The sequence below is a fragment of the Daldinia decipiens genome (genome assembly GCF_022478715.1).
Source record: "Daldinia decipiens strain CBS 113046 unplaced genomic scaffold F4813scaffold_9, whole genome shotgun sequence".
Taxonomy (NCBI): domain Eukaryota; kingdom Fungi; phylum Ascomycota; class Sordariomycetes; order Xylariales; family Hypoxylaceae; genus Daldinia; species Daldinia decipiens.
Genome location: NW_026054552.1, coordinates 691,415 through 711,049, shown reverse-complemented (window position 1 = coordinate 711,049; position 19,635 = coordinate 691,415). Strand labels below are relative to the sequence as shown.

The window sequence follows — 19,635 nt, the reverse complement described above, 5'->3', positions numbered from 1 at the left end:
GATTATAGTGATGATATGCGTCACTTATAAATAGGTACCTAACTCACCGGGTGGTATATTATATTGGTTGAAGAAATAATAGTCTCAACTAATCCGTATTTTTATCTTCATTTACTTTCCGGTATATCCCGGGACCCGTAAGAACACTAGAATAGAATGTAAACGGCGCGTTGAAGTATGTATAGTAATGATATGACAATTAATTAGACTTATTCTACCTTTAGTTTTGGCTTTTCAAGAGGTACTTCAAAGCATTTATATCTAGCCTCTGTTGTCGCTTTGTTAGACAGGCAAACTTGATGAATTACATTTTAGGCTGCTGTCTTTTCCTTTCCTTTCCTTTCTATTCTGTTCTGGTTTGGTTTGTTTTGAGAAAAACAAAGGAGGAAGAAAAAAACTCTTGAAAACTCTTGGATCTAGAAATCGTGATTTACATCGTCTTAATGTTAGGATTAAACAATCTTGCAATCACCTAAGGACTGGCAGGATAGAAACAATTAGTGTATATTCTTTTGTGTCTAGGACACGGGCATAATTATTTACTAGGTAAACTAAGAGCTCTGGTGGTCTTCTATGGCTTTGGCTCGATGAGTTGCAGGGTGGCCATGCGTCTTACGGTACTTCCTGATCTTAGAAAATATATCCGGCAGCACAAATATCCATACCAATGGCATGAGACAGCACATGATTGTATCTATAAACCAATTATTCCTCGGGGAGCCTCCTAATGTACTCCATTTGAAAATATATCCGTACAAGGCCGTTGCTATGAAGTACTGTCCCTTTTCGAGCCCTCGGATCGCGCCTGAAGCTACAGCATCAGGACTTTGTACCGGGTCTCCCTCCTCGAGCATCTTTGTGATGCCCGGTTTCGTCTTGTTCTCGCGCTCGTATCCGGGGCTACCAATCGAGGCCGGGTACACGACGTGGATTTTCACGTTCTGCGGATACGCCTCTACCTCCTGTACTAGGGTGTCGGCCAATCCACGTAGCGCGCTCTTCGCAGGTGTGTACGGCCCGTACCCAACTACCGGGAAAAAGGCTAGCACAGAAGACGTGAATATTAAGTGCTTCGGTTCCGGCACGACCGGGCCGTCGGGCGCACACCATAGCCTCAGTATAGCGTGGGCCATCTCGGCCGCTCCCCAGAAGTTAATATCCATCTGGCTTCGCGTCTGAGATAGGGGCACCTCGAGCCAGAAATCCGGGGCAGACATGCCTGCTATACACCACACGATATCAATGGGTTGATTGTTGTTCCAGGCTATGGCTTCGGCGAGCAAGGGAGGGGCGTAGTCGGGTTTCGCAACGTCGGCTGAGATGAAGTGGAACCTTTGAGTTTCGGGGTCGCGGGCGGCGGCCTTAACCTCGGCCATGGCAGCCTCGAGCTTGCTGGCGCTCCGTGAGACGAGGATGACGTTTGCGCCCTTCTCAGCCAATTGTCGAGCTGCACTCTTGCCCATCCCTTCTGAGGCCCCCGTGATTAAGACGGTCTATAAACAGGGCGAAAACACTTGTTAGATATGCCCAAAAAGAGGCAATTCGTGTGATTCTGTTGGCTTGACATACCTTGCCCTCCACGGGCATTTGGTTACTCCAAGAGATCCCCATTGCGGAAGTAAAGAGTCTTACGATTATAGAAGGACGATTGTATTGTACTGGGAATTTATAAACAACCGAAGATCAAGTCTATTGAAGAGATAGTAAATTCTATGCGACAATTGGGACCTTGGAAGTGTACATATAATTAAAGGGTTTGTGCGCTGTAATTACAGCATTGTGTACCTAACATGTGAAGTGTGAAATGGGGAAGAGTAGCGTAGGATTAGCTGAAGCTATCACGGCCCTTTTTTCGTTTTTGAGGATAACTTCAAGAGAGAACCAGGGGACTGGTTATGCACTCCGCTATTGTGCATAATAAGTGGAATTTATTAACTTTGATGCCCCACTTGCGGTGCTTCCTTGTGGAGCAGCCATTGATAACGATAAGAGATCGAGCTTAGTATTTTGCGTGGGGAAAAGAAAAAAAAAGTTCTAACGGACAACACCAAAAAGTTCATAGCCAAGCTTGCGACCACTCACGCCAGCTTGTACTTAAATATTTTTCGCATTATAAAAAACATTACCAAAATGGGAAAGAAGAGAAAGGCATCTGGTGGCCCTTCGGAACCAAAGGGTCCTCGCGAATATGACCCTGCTGATGCGAGATTGGGTCCTATCAATACATTTGAAGATATAGCCGACTCAGAAGAGGAACACTTCATAAACAAGGACCAAATTCTTTTTGAGGACGACCGAAAGTCCAAGAAGCAAAAGCGACAGGAAGAGGAAGAAGAATTTTTGGAGAATTCCGACGAAGAGGCTCTTGCTTACGATGACGAGGATTCCGATGATGATGATGAGGAGGAGGAGGAGGAGGAGGACGGCGACGACCAAGACGGATACGCTCGTAAACGTACGAAATCCGCCAAGGGAAAGGCTGACAATGGATCTGAATCTGGACAAGAGGAAGGCGACTCCGGCTGGTGGGGTTCGTCGAGGAAAGAATATTACAACGCCGACAATCCCGAGACGGAGGCCGACGCTTTGGAAGAGGAGCAGGAGGCCCGGCGACTACAGAAGAAAAAACTAGCAAAGATGTCCGAGAGCGATTTCATTTTCGACGAAACCGAGTGGCTCGCTCCCGAGGGCGAGGACGCGGATCAAAATGACGTTGTTACTGAAGTCTTGAAGGATGTCGAGATTCCCTCTGATATGAGCAGCGATGAAAGATACCGAATTCTACGGACAAGATACCCCGAGTTCGATTACTTAGCAGATGAGCTCCAGCAACTTCAACCTTTACTTGTGACTATACAAAAACAGGCAGAAGGGCAGCTGCCCAAGTCATTGCCGGTAGTCAAATACCGAATCCTAGGCTGCTACGTTGCCACGCTTGCTATGTACTTCGCTACCTTAGCATCGCCGGCTAGAGATGCCGCCAACGGAGCTGCAAAAGCGCTGGATCCCGCAGAACTACGTGATCACGAAGTGATGGGAACTCTGCTAGAGTGCCGAGATGCATGGAAGCAAGTAGAACACTTGAAGATATCGGATCATACACACGTAACTGACAGCATACCATCACCACCGGAAGAGGAGCTATTAGTCACTGAGGAGAAAATACAAGTGGAAACGAAATCCTCGAAGAAATTAAGCAAAGACGCCAAGGTCAAGGCTAAGGCGGAGAAGAAGAAAGCGAAGGCCATTGAAGAGTCACTTGCTGATCTCAACGCGCTCGTTGATATTAAGAAGAAACCGAAGAAGTCAACCGTTGATGTTGCGACAAGAGACAATGACTCGGATTTCGGTGAAGAGGAGGCTCTTGATGCCAAATCGGCTGCTGAAAAGGCAGCTCGGAAGAAGAGTCTTAGGTTCTATACCTCTCAGATCGTACAGAAAGCCAACCGCCGAGCAGCCGGAGGCAGGGACGCAGGTGGCGATATGGATATTCCTTACAGAGAACGCCTGAAGGATAGACAGGCACGCCTCAACGCGGAAGCAGAGAAACGCGGCCAGAAGAGCTCAAAGATGGGTGCTGATCTTGGAGATGCTAGCGATGAAGAGGATGAGCGAGTTGCTACTGCAGTTAGAGACGACGAGGACGAATACTACGATATGATTGCTGCAGCAACAAGCAAGAAGAAAGGCGATAAAGCGGCCCGAACAGCAGCTCTTGCAGCGGCCAGCAAGAATGATCGCGTCGTGGAAACGGAGGAGATCGGCGAAGATGGAAAGCGTAAGATTACTTATCAGATACAAAAGAACAAGGGACTTGCGCCGAGACGTAAGAAGGACGTGAGGAACCCGAGAGTAAAGAAGCGAAAGGCATATGCAGAGAAACAAAAGAAGTTGAAGAGCATGAAACCGGTATACGGGGGCGGCGAAGGCCGTGGTGGATACGGAGGCGAGCTTACCGGTATCAAGCCGGGCTTGGTCAAGAGTGTCAAGTTGTAGTCTTCAAGTTGTAGTCTTCAAGTTTATTACTTTAGGTATGTACATATGTATTCATATCCACATGCGTGAGTCACACCTGCATGCAATTACTTGAGAGCTTAATTTTATTTCTAAGGTGTACCTAGCTGCCTCGTTCCTTCCATTGAGCACGGTATACCGAATACTTGTGCTGCCTACGCAAGCTGGACGCACCCTAGTCGAGTTTGCGTAGACAGCACAAGTACCTGGCTAAAAGTGACAAGGATTTCTGCATACATGTAGGTAGGTAGGTAGTTATATGATATATGACTTACATTAGGTAGGCATGTACTTGTAAACAAGGCTCATGCTTATAAATACCAGTCATAAGCACTTCACCCTGCCCTTTCTATTTTATCTATACCTTAGGTAGGTTCTTTCATACATACCTAGGTACCTATATAATTTAAATTTGTCGTGTCGTCAACATTATTCTTCGAGATGTCTTTCGCTAAGAAAACTCATACCACTCTTTCTACTTCTATTTTGGGTTCTCTATCCAACGATGCCAGACTACCAGATGATGCCCAAGACACCATCTCGTCTGTCTCATGGTCGCCGGTTGCCAACTACTTGGCAGCAGCATCATGGGATGGTAAAATACGTGTCTACGACGTCAACGCCAACAACAGAACCGCAAAAGGAACAGCTGTGTTCAACGCGGTCGGCCCTGTCCTCGGCTGCGACTGGGCCAAGGTGAGTTTTTGAATTTCTTCCTAACCATACAGCATGAAAAAAAAGAAAAGTAAAACCAATATGGGAATCCAAATAGGTAAGTGAGAATGATGCGATATAGGCCGGAGTGGATGGGGGTGGGTATTAATATGGGAAACCAGGACGGGACGATAATCGCTGCTGGAGGAGCTGATAAGTCGCTTCATATTCTACATCTACCGACAGGCCAGCAGGCTACTCTCAGCTCGCACGACAATCCCATTCGCAGCGTGCGTTTCGTCGAAATCCCGGAATCGAATGCTCACATTGTGGCGTCCGGGTCCTGGGACAAGACAGTCAAATTATGGGATCTTCGTCAACAGAGCCCGGTAGCTACCATCATGTGCGAGGACCGTGTCTACTCGATGGATTCTAAGTCTCTTCTTTTTGTGGTCGCTACCGCAGAACGCCATATCCATCTCATCGACCTCCGAAACCCGACTGTCATTTCTCGAACTCTGGAATCGCCGCTCGAGCATCAGACCAAGGTCGTCGACGTGTTCCCAGATGGCAAGGGCTGGGCTACAGCAAGCATTGGGGGAGAATGTAGTTTAAACTTTGTGGAAGAAGATAGGTATTACCACCCTTTTCTTATCTGACCATCGAGCACCGAAATTATCGCAAATGAACATTTGCTAACGTTGAATCAATACAGTGATAAGGACTATACGTTTCGCTGCCACCGCGGGCCTTGTGACCCCAAGACGAAAATTATCAAGGTATGGTCCGTCAATGACGTGCGATTCCATCCAGTCCGGCACACGGTCCTCGTCACGGCTGGCTCCGATGGCGTGTTTAGCTTCTGGAACCGCATCGCGCACTCTCAGCTACAGAATTACCCATCAGCCGGCAGTCCCATTACAACGACAGCGTTCAATTACAACGGCAGCTTCTTCTCGTACGCGCTCGGGTATGATTGGAGTAAGGGGTGTGCCGCGAATAGCCAGGAGATCGAGACGAAGCTCATGTTGCACTCTGTCACGGCCGAGGAAAGTACGTCGAAGAGGAAATAGGAGGGATTGGAGCTTTTATATGCCTAGAAATGACGGGCTATAATCAGGAACTATCCAAAGAAATGGATGAGAAAAATCGAAGGTTGCGCTAAGAGCGCGTTTCAATTTCAAATTGGCAATCTTGTACCAATGGAGGATCTCCTTTGTCAAGGGCTTGGTATATGTATGACCTGTGGGAGGAAACGATTATACCGGTCACCTAAGTCAGGAAGAAAGAATATGCCCAAGAGAACCCGTTAAGACAAATTACATGTGGAGTAATACGTTGAGGGTGACTAGCAAGCAGAGGTCAACGAAGTCAGAAAATACAATGCTATGTCTTTGTGTGGAAGGATGATATATTAGAGGATCGTTGTGGTATATTCCTCTCTGGGTTAGATATCTCTTTCCTATAGGAATAGGCTGGATAACGCTCAGGTACTAATAAATGGCTGTGCGTTAACATGATTATCCCTATGGAACTTGAACAGTTATAGTTGCCTTCTACATTCCCGCTACAATATCTACGTAAGATGCCAAGTGAAAAGCGGTGTGATAATCATCACGGAAAATCATGTTCTTATGGTCTCGGGCACTTTCAAAACCTAACCTAACTTAGTATTGATATATGAGGGTTATTGTTATTTACAAAGACAAGCGACTTACTCGTATTATTATATCTATTAATATCTATTATTTACTTACCTCGCCTCGAGTATTACAAAACGACCATGAAGTACAATCTTCTCCCCGCAGCGGTATCCGCTGGTGTCAGCATCGCCACTGCGAGGGATATATATGTAGCTAGCTACGCCGGGCTCGTATACCGTCTAGCCTTCACCAGCAACGTCGACGGGAGCCATTCGTTACGGGAGGTCGGCTCGACGTTGGAATGTGGTCGCAATCCGGGATGGTTGGAACTTGATCCAGTAACAGGCACGCTATTCTGTGCAAATGAAGCTTATACGATCACCAACGCTGGCTCGGTGGCGTCATTCTCTAAAGAGTCTTTTTCAATACTGGGCAATATCACTACCGATTATGGTCCGGCACAATCGACATTTTATGCTCCTAATCGCTTAGGGTTGGCTCATTACTCAGGAGGTGCGGTATCCGTCGGTATGTATCAAAACATCCCACGTTGTTACCTTTTTGAAGCCGCCTTTCTAGAATAGTCCCGAAACCGCCTTTGTAAAGTATACAGTGGCTAACACTTAGTAGTAAGTGTGATGACTCTGACATTTTGATCTAATCGAAAAAAAAAGGTACAGATTATGGAATTGTAGTATTGCAAAGCTGACATGAAATGTTCTCATACGTTAGGTTGATACCTCGGATCCGAGTAACTTGGCCGAGATTCAGAGCTTCCACTACTTCATGGATAAACCTGGCCCCAACTCGACACTGCAAGATAAGCCGTATCCCCACGGCATCGTCGTCGACCCTACCGGGAGATTCCTAGTGGTGCTCGACCGCGGCGCAGATGCCCTGCGGACATACGCGGTGGGATGGGATGCTCGGCTAGTTGAACTAGGCGCGCACTACATCGAGCGCGGGAACGGACCGCGCCACGGCGTCTTTGTTAAAGGTAGCAGCAAGACGTTCTTCTACGTGCTCGGCGAGCTGACCAATTCGCTGCACGGGTTCGAGGCGGTGTACGGAAAAGACGGGACCCTGGGGTTCGAGCAGTTCTACAAGGACAGCGCATACCAGACTGGGTTTGGCGATGTCGCCGCGGTCGCGATACCGGCGGAGATCGCGGCGGCGGAAGACGGTAGACATATCGTGCTTTCTACGCGCGATGAAGGCCGGAGCATGTACCGCGGCGAGCGTAGTGATACGATCGCATCGTATAGCGTTGATTTTGACACGGGCGATCTTGCGCTCGTGGGGCTTACGGCGTCGGGAGGTCTGTGGCCGCGGTCATTTGCTATCAGCAAGGACGGGACGCTGTTTGCGGCTGCGAATCAACATAGCGTTCCGGGGCGGCTAGTTGTGTTTGCGAGGGATCCCGAGACGGGTGTTATAGATGATCAGTGGCCGCTGGTGACTTGGACTACGGATGATACGTTGCCTGACGGCCAGGGCATATCGCATGTTATATGGGATGAGTGACTGAGTTATCTACCTAGGTTAGGTACTTATAGGTTAGATTCTCGAGAAGTATAGGGGGTTTCATCTTTGAAGTCATTATAATTATTAATAGCTATGAGGAGAAACGGGAGAGTGAGTGTTAGTGATACTCTAATAAAAATTGGATATATATCAATTCTTTAATACTCATAATCCTGAATATGTATATAACCTATTTGAGTTCTCCCGTACGCAAGTATGAAAATAGTTGAACCAATGGAGTGAATATGAATAATAGCCCGGTATGTAATCGGCATGAATTTATTGGCACTAGTTGGCGGGTATTTATGGACCCTACGAAGCTTATGTAGAGGTACCCCTCCTGCCCTTAATTGCTTTAAAGCCTATCATTGAGCACTGAGCAGAATACCTAACCTGAGCAACTTCACCTTGTACATACCTAGAAATAAAATAGAACTGGCTTCTATAACTACCTAGACCCATTTTTCAATATCTCAGATGATACTATTATGTAGAACTCGACCACCATGACTGACTGGCGATCTGAATATCTTACTTCCCTGCAAGAAGCAGAGCGGAACAATCCCGTGAACAAGGACCTCGTCGAGGCTTGTAAGTAGCTTTTGTTCCACACTCTTGTGTTCCGCTTACCTGCCGACTATTCCTAATAAATCTCATTTCTAGGCTCCCAACTCGCCGATCGTATAGCCGCCCTCGAGGCCGAGAAGGTAGTCTGGCAAACCTCGACGAACCCCCTAACATCGCCGGAGACCTCGTCGGGAAAAGGCGTTGCGACAACTGGTGCGACGGATAGTGGTGCGGATCAGAGCGTCGCCCAACTTCGGTTAGACCTAGCAGAAGCGCTCCGGTCCAAGGGCCAGCTGCAGGGCAGACTAAAGGCCGCCGAAGACGAACTCCAGAAGCTGCGGTCCAAGGCGAAAGTCGATACTAAGCGTATTAACGATCTGACCGCCGAGCGTAACGCGCTCACGGCGAAACTTAAGGACCGCAATGAAGAGCTAGCCGGCAAGAACAAGATGCTTAAGGTATGGATAAAAGATAATATATGGGGGGCATGTGGGTATATTGGGTTGGGACTAATGCGTAGCGACAGGATATTCAGGATGAGAACCTGACTTTAAACATACAACTTGACGTCACCGAACAGAAAGCAGCCAAGATCGCAGCCGACAATAAGGATCTAATTAAGAGGTGGATGGATCGGATGAAGCACGAGGCAGACGCTATGAACCTGGAAAACGAATCGCCAAGCAGTAAGAATCGGAGGTGAGGTGAAAAACTAGCATACTGCTCACGGATACCGTTGAGCTTTATTGTATTGATGTGTTCTATTTATATAACCTAATACCGGTATTGTAAGTCCTTACCATTTGATCGCATCCCTTGGTATCCTTCGAATCATGCTTATCTATGCGAATGTGGTATCCTAACGCGCGCTCTCACCTACCCGTCCTCTGAATTCTATACATGGAAACATTGCTGACTTCTCTCCCCCTATAGACTGGTCGGCGTTATTATTTCCTGATGGAGATATAGTAGTCGCCTTCCGCAGCGGCCCAACTGACCCAGTTCTCGTGGTAGCGGTAATGCTGGACGTCAAGGATACTGTTTGCGACATCGTTAATAGCGGTTTTATTTTCGTGGACGAAGGACTTTAGCGATATGATCTTGCAGCCCCTTTTCAAATCCAAAAACATGTTAATAAGGGCATCGTTAAGAGTGGAAGTGAAGGCTTTGTTATTGACGAGTATTACGTCCGCCTCCTTCAACTTCTCCAAGATCTTGGCGTTGGTGCGAAAGTCGCCCCTCTCAAGATGAACCCGCCCATGCGCGACGCCCCAAAGGTGACATCTGGATCTGAATTCCTTCTCCTGAGCTTCGGCGAGATTGCAGGCATTCTCCATCATCTCGCAACCGTAACTCCGACAGCCGATCTCAAGGGCCGCTTGAAGTACGACGTTACCTACCCCAGAACCAAGGTCTATGAAAACCTGGTCGGAAGTCATTTTCGTCTGCTCGACGAGCAGCTTCGTGATGAAAGGGTGCAGCAGCTCTCCGTAGACGTTGTCGCTTCCCATCTCGTATTTCGTGAGCATCTCTACCTTCGGCGCAACCGTGCGATCGTATACTTGTGTGAGGATGAACGACACCAGACTGGGCGGAAGATGGTGCTGTTGCTCTAGGTTCTTCGCTATCGTACCATTCTCCACCAATTCTAATAGTTTGTCATTGTAGTTTTTAAGTGCTGCCCTGAATACCGGCACATCTCTATATTTCTCGCTTATTGCGCGTTCCATCTGTCTTCTGAAGCTTGCGTTGTGGTCGATGAAAGGTTTCGCTTCGTCATCGGTGAGATATGTCTCGGCCACGTGCTCCACGACTAAAAGAATGTCTTTAACAGCGTCGATCTTATCTTTCTGCCATACTAGCTCGTATCTTGTCTTATGTTAGTGCGTCCTGTGATGCCTTTGGAGTTTGATACCCTTACCTCTCACGCTTACACCGAGACGGATATTGCAGCTCTATCGCAACTTCTTCCGGTTTCGCGCCTTGAATTGGCGGACACTTTGTGGCGACCGAGGCGATATCCGCCGCGTGGATGATGCGTGGGTCTCTGATCTCATCGCCAAATGCCTTCTTATGGCGCAGCTTGCGATTTAGATCCACTGACCTTGATTCGCTACGTCGCAGTCGCTTTCGGAAAGGATCGCTATCGTCATCCTCCGATTCCGAATCGTTCCCGAAGGCGGGGGAGTCTCGTGGGGTACTGGCTATAGCTTTGCGCTTTCTTACAATAGCGCGCTTCTCGTCAGAAGAGGAAGGATATGGCGACGCGCTTTTAGGTCGTGAGAGGCGCGGATTTGGCGAGAGGCGGGGAGACGCGGAGTAATGGCTTGAAGACACGCGGGGAGGATTCACGGTTAAGCTGGGCCGCGGCTTGGTGGGAACGACGACTTTTTCTACGCGGATTTCCTGAGGTGCGGCCTTCAACCGGGATTTCTGATTGAAGATGCCCATAGCTTCTAAACGGTGGCGCAGGCGAGGGCGTTGCTATGAGCGGGGATAATACAAAGGAATACTAGTCGAAGAATAATGATCTGAGGATACTGAGGATACTGAATCTAGGCGTCTTCACATATATGTATGTACCTTATAAAATGCGAATGCGAGTGAGTGACTAGGCCATGAGAACTAAACGCAATGCACAAATGAATGTGGGCATACGCAATCAAGTCCAAAGAAGGCGGAAAAGAGGGTGTAACAGATACCTAGGCAACGAGGACAAGCAGAAGAAAAAAGATGGTCTGATTGATTGATTATTCATGAGGTAGGTGAGCCCCCCAAAGTCCTAGAATGACAGGTGCAGGTGCAGGTGCAGGTTGCAGGTTGCAGGTGCAAGTACAAATTAGGTATGAGGCGGAATCGGGGGTTCCAACTGTTTAGGTCCTGGGCCCACTTTTATCGATAACCTCAACTTTTGACGTAAGAATTAAGAAGGTTCTGTGCTGAAGCGGGCTGAGCGGGAACTACCTATGACGGCCTATGTTCAGGGTGGTCCACCCAAAAGCTTGGCGACCTGGTTGCCTTGCATCGGACAATTTACATACGGTATTGGTAAGACATTGTCCCCGCCTACCTAACCTCATTACGTAGGTACCTGCCTGTTACTGTGCTTTAACAGTTACCAATCACTACTAGGCACGTGCCTCACTTGAAGAAACCTATTAAATACATACCTATTTATCGTTCGGCTTAGGTTAGGTATATCTCTTATTCAGGTAAATAGCTTCTCTCCCTTTGGCTAATTATAAGGTACCTACCTATACCGCGAAAATGGATTGGACGCTATCTTTTCTGCATTTCGGGGTAGGAAAATACATATCAAGACCTTTAAGTCTATATGTCATCCTTGCTTTTAATGCCCCTTATACATCTTACAAACGACAGAGCAGAATACTCTGATTCGTGACAGTATCAGTATTAGTATGAATCTAGCCCGCGGGGATATTCGAGAATATTATGAAGCAAGGGCAACGAGCTCTTGTCGCTATCAATAACCATCAAACAATGACTTTAACGGAGCGAGGTTGTTAGGTAGTTTCAACTTTTTGTTGCGTATGAAAGGCTCCGTAGCCTTCAAAGGGCTGGTATATTCATACGGCTTACAAGATTAAGTTTCATTGTTGCTGCGGTTGTAGCCACGACTGAACTTCCTTCAAGGTATGGCGAAAGGGAGCGTTCCGAGTTGATAACGAGCGGATTATCCGTTAACCACGGAATAAGGGGGATTGTCTCCCGGAATAGGAAGCCGGTCCAGGTCGCTTTTAACCACTGCTTTGGCATTGTTGCTCGGATAGCAATGAGTAAACAACAATGATGCTTTATTCTCCGAGTACTAATATGGACAGCGCGGAATCCCCGTGGTTAACGCTTGTGGAGATATATTTTTTCCCTACTAACTATTTATCTACTATAGACCATTTTTAAGGTCATCATAATGTCAAAGCGAGGAATTATTGGCTTCCTTACAGCATTGGGCTTCACAGCTCAATTTACCAATGGCCAGCTCCAGCCCGACTGCAATCCGCTCCACGCGGATTGCCCATCAAAGAAGGCTTGGCCGCAGGAGAATTACTATATTGATTTCACCAAACAAAAGGGTCCTCCTCCGGACTGGACCGTTGCGAACTCCGAGGTCGTCGACTTCACTTCCAACGGAGCTGAGTTGTCATATGCAAAAAAGGGGGATGCACCGAATATGTGGACCGATTTCTACATGCTTGGCGGCCGATATGATGTCGAGATGAAGATTGCTCCGGGTCAGGGAGTGATTAGTAGTGCATCTTTATGGTCAGACACCCAGGATGAAATCGATTTTGAATTTTCGGGTAATCAATTTGGTCAGACGCCTTTCCCGCCTCGGGATGGGATGTGGGCTTTTGAAACCAACGTTTTCACGCAAGGAAAGATGTGGGACGGCGCAGCTACTTACCAGAAAGATTCATATAAGCCAGCAGAGCAGTTCCATAAGTATTCGGTGGAGTGGGATGAGGACCACATGAACTGGTATGTGGATGATAAGGTCGTCCGGAGTGTTCTAGCCAAGGATACTCCTAAGGGCTTCGCCTTTCCCCAGTCTCCGATGAAGCTCCAACTTGGTGTATGGGGAGGCGGAGACCCTAGCAACAATCACTGGACTATTCAATGGGCCGGGGGTGAGGTCGACATGAAACGCGCTCCTTATACTATGTATGTGAAGAGTGTAAATATTACAAACAAATACCCTGCTTGCCAGTACAGATATAAGGATAAGGTATGTTAATCACTCATAGGTTACGGCAGTCTTACTAACAACTTACAGAGTGGGAAGCAAGCTTCCATCGAGAAGATAGAAAACGGCTGTAACCCTGAACTTGTGAGAATGGTCAAGAAGGACCCTGCTGCGAATGACTATCCTGTCAGTTCGCCAGAGTTGGTGGTTAGCGAAGTAGAGTCATCTACTCCTGCTAATTACCCTACGTATGATGCCAGCTCGCCTTCTATTAGCCAGTTACCTACTTCTTCTTCCCAATCCCTCGATACGTATCCGACTAGTTTGTTGTCTAGTAGTGATGACTTGCCTATCTCTTCTACTGTCGAATATCCCACGTACTCGGCTGGCTTACCTTCAACTAGTGATCAATCAATTTCCTCATCGGCAGGATATCCTACAAGTGAGATAGGGACCTCTAGCTTCCAATCATTGACTTCTGTTGAATCTGACTACCCTACGTCCTTGGTTGGGTCGTCGTCTATTGCAGTCTCGTCGTCTGCTTCCTCACTCGCCGAGACTTTCGAGACGTATCCCGCCATAAGCCCACCGTCCGCAAGCGTATCATCGGCTAGCAGCTTGAGTCTTTCATCTGTTGGGGTACCGTCCTCATCGACGGCTGATGTATATCCTACTCAACCGCTAACTGAATCTGGGACTGTGTCGGCACAGACATCGGCTACAACGGCCCCCGGAGGGTATCCAGTGAGCTCACCGACTACTAATAGTGGAATTCTAAGTAGTCTAAGCTCACTATTCTTGGGAACTACTACTAGTAGCAGCGCGTCGACTCAGGCCGACTCCAGTGTAGTTACAGAGTCTAGTCCTACTACTGAATTGACTGAATCGAGTTCTGCTCTGGTTGTTAGCTCAAGTGTTGACGCAGCTAGCTCTAGTGCTTCTTTAAGCTCGCAGGCACCTGGCTCTAGCTACCTAGCTTCATCCCCTTCAGCCTCGTCCGCTTCGGTTTCATTCTCTTCAGTAACACAACCTGGCACTTCGAGCGTAGCTAGCGGCTCCATTGTCTCTTATTCTGAATCGGTTGGAAGTAGCTCCTCGAGCGAAATAGGCGGAAGTAGCAACACAATTTCTACAATATATTCGTCGACCGTTTACACTGTCACGTCCTGCGCACCGACAGTAACTAATTGCCCTGTAGGTAAGGTTACTACAGAGTCGATCTCGGTATCGACAGCGATATACCCTGTCAGCCAGTCAGAAGGGTCTCAACTAATTACGTCTAGCACTCTTAGCAATACTAGTGTTGAGACGCAGCCCAGCTCATCTGCGACTGTATCATCAGCGACCATTTCATCCGCAGCTGTCTCCTCCGTAGCCAGCTCATATGCAACGATCTCAAGCGGGTCGGCAGTATTACCTACGACTGAATCAGGCATTTCATACTTTACTTATCCAACTTCTGGAGGCCCGTTATTTTCGCAGACATTACCAAGCACATACAGCGTTAGCAGTGAAATTACTACGTCGATATTATCAACGGTCTACTCAACGAATGTTGTTACTATCACCTCATGTGCTGCCTCAGTAATGAACTGTCCGGTAGGCCAAGTCACCACCGAGACGATCTCCGCGTATACTACCATTTGTCCAGTCACGCAAACTATCCTTGATGGCATAACTTATGGCGTAGCAGAAGGGACAGAGGCCACCGCTTTGCCGCCGCCATCATCACCCGCTTATCCAATGAGTTCCTCAAGCTCAAAGCCAGTTGAATCGGTATCGTTATCCGGCTCTAGTAGCCTCTATCCCACAATCAGCGTGATAAGTTCAGCAACAATAAGTTCTCCAGTGCTCGGCTCTAGTAATATTTATCCTACAGCTAGTTCGGGAATCTCTGTCGGATTTAGTTCTTCGATAATTAGTTCGAGTATTATCTTCCAAAACTCCACGATATCGACCCCTGAGAGTATCTCTGAAGCACCATCTCAAACCTATCCAGCTTCGCCCATTCCGGTTTTGAGCACTGAAACTAGTATGACTACCTCGACAGTTTATTCAACTAATATCTATACTATAACTTCCTGTGCGCCTGGCGTTGCGGACTGTCCTGCTAAGCTAGGGCAGGTCACGACAGATCTTATCTCGCTGTATACGACTGTATGTCCTGTTACCGAGTCGCAAACCACGATCGACGGAAGTTCTTCGGCACTCCCGGTTGCTACACAGACTTCTACGCCGGGTCAGACAATTTCCTCGTACGCTACAATGAGAAACTCCACGTTAGCTGGGGCTATTCCTAGCCCAAGTGTGTCTGCCCCAGTCCAGTCAAGTGTTACTCAAGAAGTACCGTCTTATTCGATGTCTACTGAGTCTGGGCTTCCAGTTGAGTCCAGTATCAGTCAAGCTGCGTCATCCTATGCAACATCTGCGCAATCTGAGACAGAACCTACATCATACACAACGTCGACCATATACTCGACGAATATTTACACTGTCACGTCTTGCGCTCCGGGCGTGACTAACTGTCCCACCAAGGGCGCAGTGACAACAGAAGTTGTTGCTGTATCTACTACGGTTTGCCCCGTGGCGGATAGTTCAGAAGATACCCCGGGAACTACCGTCTCTGCCGTGGAATCCCAATATACAACCACTGCTATCACGTTCAGTGATACCGTGAGCGGTTCGGTTATTGTAGTAACAACGACTATCAGCTTTATCGACACACCTGCACCAACTTCGTATTACCCAACTCAAGCGATTGGCACGTCCAACACTGCAGGGACCGATGCTATCGCGTCGAGTTCGCCTGGCGCGTATCCAAATATAACCAAACCAGGCACAACTGTGACTCTCGGTAACTACTTCACCACTGTAATCGAGTATGACACGATCACTCCTGAGGCCCCTGCCTCTGTATTGTCTGGGGCTACTCCTACTAGCTACTACACAGCATCCCAAGCATCTGCCGGCGTTTCGAGCTATCAGATCAGTGAAGCCTCCAGCACTGTGGGAACAGCCGCCACCTCGGTCCCGGTTGCTGTTAGCTCGGCCTCAAGGTCAGTTTCTCTGTCTTGCTTTTTCTTGGTTGTCTGCGCAATTTTCATTCAAACCTTCAGAGGGCTTGTAAACTGATGGTAGTTCCTATTAGCTACCCCGTAGCATCGTCGCAGACCGTCCCTGAGAATGCACCTGGCGAGTCCTCGTATATCGGTAATGATCTAACAACGGTAACCTCCCCCACCACGGATACTCGTACCGTGTTCGAGACACGATATCCCGAGCAGTCGGGCACGTGCGCGTGTGAACCCTCGACTGTGACTGTTACCCAAACAGTTGCACGAGTCACTGTAACGAGCACAGCCGAACCGTTTATCGCCAGCACTTATCCTATGAGTACTGCTCCTCTCGGCACAGGTGGAACGACCATGAACGCTTACCCGATGAGCACGCCGGCTGCGATACGAAGATGGTTTAGGCGAGGTCATGGAAATGGTGGCGGACATGGACACCAATGAGGTGCTAGATTAGACGGATGAAGTAGGGACTTACATTGCATTGTATACCTAGGTACCTGGTAGTCAGTATATATTTCATGGTATTAGCCTAGGTGGCAGGTACCATGGATAAAAATTATTGTATAGTATTAATTTCTAGCTTCCGTTCATAAGAGATCTGAAAGATTCTTGATTATCACTTCGTGAAAGTGGTTTATATGCTGTGCGATGTTGTGAGGAATGAAAATGTCTATGTCTAAACGGGGAAGATTGGGCGCATCTTGGAATATCAGTCTAACGGATATGGTACCCAAGGTATAAAGCGAGAGAGACACGATTGTGGCACTACGTAAGCGTACGACCCATGAAGCGTGCTTTTCACAGCGCCTCAGATTACGTGGAGTCGAGTTTCTGTTTGTCTCATTCGCGCAAAGTTCTTACGTGATACGACTACAGCTTTAAATGCGTCTTAAACACGCGAGCTTCGGCTGGATTCGGTAACAGGGTAACTAAAAAAGGCATCATCTGAGAATAGATGGAAATATTGGACTGCTAGGATGAAGTCTTACCAAGTATTCTATCAGTAGGTATTCGTATCTCAACTCTATGTATGTCCGCTTTTCCGCGCATGTCACCTTGAGGCTTAACCAGGTTGTTATCCCCTATCCCTCATCTACAACCGATGGGTCGGTAATAATGCATACATATACCCCCCCTATGTACACCAATACAGTGCCTAGTCGGTTGCCCCGAACTTTGACATACCTTGGTATCTAAATATAACTATAAATGCCGAAGAAAAAGCCGCTAGGATGATAGGAGAATATGAAAACTGACAGGCGAGACAGAACCCTCATCACGTACACGTGTAATCTACAGGTATAGGTAGTCTGACCGAATACTGGGTGTGCAAGCTAGACCGTAAGGAGAATCCATAAGAATTCTGCGCCGTGGCTCAACTTATATAACAAGCAGATCCTAGTCGTAGAGTTGCTGTCATATTATATCAGAGCCGAGTCGAGACAAGAAATGTGACAATAATTATTCTGGCATCAACATATATATGTGCAAGTAGTGCCAGCAAATCTCGAGAGTTTCCTCCCATCCACATCCTCGGATCATAGCCATGTCTGGCGTTCGCAATATTACGGTTCCATGGGTACCGTTAGACGAGTTCGATTGGTCGTTCGCGCGCACCGGCCCGCTGCCCTGGAACCTGACGGTCTGGTATGTAATATGTCAGACCCAAAACCCACGATATGTCCCCGCATGGCTGTTTGATAGGGGCTAACGGATCATACGATAGGTGTCTTCTCGCCGTCTTCACGTCCCTCCCAATCTGGATGACCGTCGAGCTGACCGCCTGGGTCCTCTATGCTTTCGAGCGATGGAGCGGGATTTATTTCTGGTCCGTTCTCGCTACGACGTGGGGCTTGACGATCCGCGCCATCGGTTTCCTCCTCAAGTTCTGCGTGCCGCAGGCGAACTGGATATTGACATATGTGCTATCCGAGGTTGGTTGGGTCATGATGGTGACTGGTTTTAGCATCGTCCTGTGGTCCCGGCTACACCTCGTGATTTCGCCAGGCACGCCGATCCTGCGTATCGTGCTCGCCATGATCATAGTCGATGGGTTCTTATTTCACGTGCCAACCGTTATATTTCAGTACTTTATATCCAACGCAGCGACGCATGCGAAATATCTTCCCTACATGAATGTGATGGAGCGTGTCCAGGTCTTGGCATTCTCGGTGCAGGAGACTATCATCTCCTCCATCTATATCTGGGGAACGGTGCAGATGTTCAAGTTGTCACTCAACGCTAAGGCTAAGAACACATTAGCATTTCTTATTATCGTCCAGGTAGCTGTGGTTCTGGCCGACATACCCGTCATCGTGCTCGACTACTGTAACTACTTCACGCTTAAGGCCGTCATACACTCGTTTATCTACGCTTTTAAACTACAGATAGAATTTGTCGTTTTAAACGAATTCAAGCATCTCGCCAACGGCGGGATCACAGGTGCTAATGGGTCCTTTGGAAGAGGATCCAATGATTTCTCACAATTCCATGCTGGACCTCTAGATATACCGAAAGGGAACAGTACTGGCGCATATAACAACTCGGGCGTGTCGGTGGTTGTGTCAGCTGGTGGGCCGCCATCGTCAAGAGTAAATCGATCCGATTCATCTGGGACACATGGCCAGCGTGCAGAGCAACCCGATGCTCTTGAAGCTCAATACCTAGGGAGGTATGGTGTGGCTATGTGACCTTTATACACTCGATCAGTTTTATAGATTCCTCCACTATTATTCCAAGTTAGCAGATACCCTTTATGATAACAGCATATATCTTTCTCTATACCTAGGTATGGGTCTTGAGTGCACGGAAGAGATGTAATATAATGTTGTATCTTGGAATTTATAGATTTCGAGTGGCTTCCTATTCCAATACTCTAAACCCCAGCTAGCGCTGAACTTCCTTAGGATGTCACTCCTTTGACGTTAAAAGTTGTTCTGGGCATCATCTCCTAGGGTACGCTGTTATTCCCCATCACTATATCTCGTTGTAGGTTCGGCATATAAAACCTCGGCACCCGTCTTCCCATGTGGAAATGGTGGCCTGTACGGTCTACCGGAACGTCGGTCTCGGAACTCCTATTAGGAAAGATGTTCGGATATAAGAGCAAAGTGATAGATAATCGGGCAGAGAAGACGGCAACTTAATGTAATTACTCGGACATCCTATATACTAACGCCACCTCCATGTTCTGCTATCAAAAACCATAATACGAAAAATCAAATGGTGCCCAACCAACCAGGAAATATTGCCCCTTTTACGTTAATCAGACTCTATTCCGGATGTTAGTTTATGAAGTACGAACCTGACCTAATGCGCATTCTCGCCAAAGTGAAGGTTGTACAGAATACTAATATGAGAGCTATAGCGCCTATTATCCTAACAAACTTGATAGGGGCTTCGGCTTTGGCTGAGACACTTAGGTCGTCCCTCTACCGAATCATCGAATTGGTAT

At 47.7% G+C, this 19,635-nt stretch overlaps 8 protein-coding genes across 8 annotated transcripts; 6 read left to right on the top strand and 2 right to left on the bottom strand.

The window, feature by feature from the left end:
* Positions 1–471: 471 nt before the first annotated feature.
* On the bottom strand, positions 472–1,904 carry F4813DRAFT_353442 (3-ketodihydrosphingosine reductase tsc-10). The gene is made up of 2 exons (XM_049242646.1): positions 1,570–1,904; positions 472–1,493 (listed from the first exon to the last, which is right to left on the bottom strand). Exons 1-2 carry the CDS (start codon positions 1,609–1,611, stop codon positions 552–554), a joined length of 984 nt encoding a protein of 327 aa, XP_049101563.1. The 5' UTR covers positions 1,612–1,904; the 3' UTR covers positions 472–551.
* A 136-nt stretch (positions 1,905–2,040) lies between these two features.
* On the top strand, positions 2,041–4,354 carry F4813DRAFT_353441 (Sas10 C-terminal domain-containing protein). Its single transcript, XM_049242645.1, has one exon. It carries the CDS (start codon positions 2,131–2,133, stop codon positions 3,994–3,996), a length of 1,866 nt encoding a protein of 621 aa, XP_049101562.1. The 5' UTR covers positions 2,041–2,130; the 3' UTR covers positions 3,997–4,354.
* Positions 4,355–4,387: 33 nt separating this feature from the next.
* Positions 4,388–6,222, top strand: F4813DRAFT_353436 (WD40-repeat-containing domain protein). The gene is made up of 2 exons (XM_049242644.1): positions 4,388–5,302; positions 5,384–6,222. Exons 1-2 carry the CDS (start codon positions 4,797–4,799, stop codon positions 5,739–5,741), a joined length of 864 nt encoding a protein of 287 aa, XP_049101561.1. The 5' UTR covers positions 4,388–4,796; the 3' UTR covers positions 5,742–6,222.
* Positions 6,223–6,451: 229 nt separating this feature from the next.
* On the top strand, positions 6,452–7,835 carry F4813DRAFT_387702 (putative isomerase YbhE; the record flags this gene model as incomplete). The annotated part of the gene is made up of 2 exons (XM_049246591.1): positions 6,452–6,835; positions 7,044–7,835. The coding sequence occupies 2 exons, from the start codon at positions 6,452–6,454 to the stop codon at positions 7,833–7,835; spliced, it is 1,176 nt and encodes a 391-aa protein (XP_049101560.1).
* Positions 7,836–8,088: 253 nt separating this feature from the next.
* F4813DRAFT_337557 (autophagy protein 16) lies at positions 8,089–9,155 on the top strand. Its single transcript, XM_049241214.1, has 3 exons — positions 8,089–8,426; positions 8,499–8,860; positions 8,929–9,155. The coding sequence occupies exons 1-3, from the start codon at positions 8,342–8,344 to the stop codon at positions 9,103–9,105; spliced, it is 624 nt and encodes a 207-aa protein (XP_049101559.1). The 5' UTR covers positions 8,089–8,341; the 3' UTR covers positions 9,106–9,155.
* A 38-nt stretch (positions 9,156–9,193) lies between these two features.
* Positions 9,194–11,205, bottom strand: F4813DRAFT_353429 (histone H3-K79 methyltransferase). Its single transcript, XM_049242643.1, has 2 exons — positions 10,324–11,205; positions 9,194–10,271 (listed from the first exon to the last, which is right to left on the bottom strand). Exons 1-2 carry the CDS (start codon positions 10,851–10,853, stop codon positions 9,350–9,352), a joined length of 1,452 nt encoding a protein of 483 aa, XP_049101558.1. The 5' UTR covers positions 10,854–11,205; the 3' UTR covers positions 9,194–9,349.
* Positions 11,206–12,333: 1,128 nt separating this feature from the next.
* Positions 12,334–14,534, top strand: F4813DRAFT_379820 (glycoside hydrolase family 16 protein; the record flags this gene model as incomplete). Its single annotated transcript, XM_049245501.1, has 3 exons — positions 12,334–13,149; positions 14,062–14,352; positions 14,427–14,534. The coding sequence occupies 3 exons, from the start codon at positions 12,334–12,336 to the stop codon at positions 14,532–14,534; spliced, it is 1,215 nt and encodes a 404-aa protein (XP_049101557.1).
* Positions 14,535–17,526: 2,992 nt separating this feature from the next.
* Positions 17,527–19,172, top strand: F4813DRAFT_337427 (uncharacterized protein). The gene is made up of 2 exons (XM_049241213.1): positions 17,527–17,828; positions 17,908–19,172. Exons 1-2 carry the CDS (start codon positions 17,728–17,730, stop codon positions 18,869–18,871), a joined length of 1,065 nt encoding a protein of 354 aa, XP_049101556.1. The 5' UTR covers positions 17,527–17,727; the 3' UTR covers positions 18,872–19,172.
* The last annotated feature ends 463 nt before the right edge of the window (positions 19,173–19,635 follow it).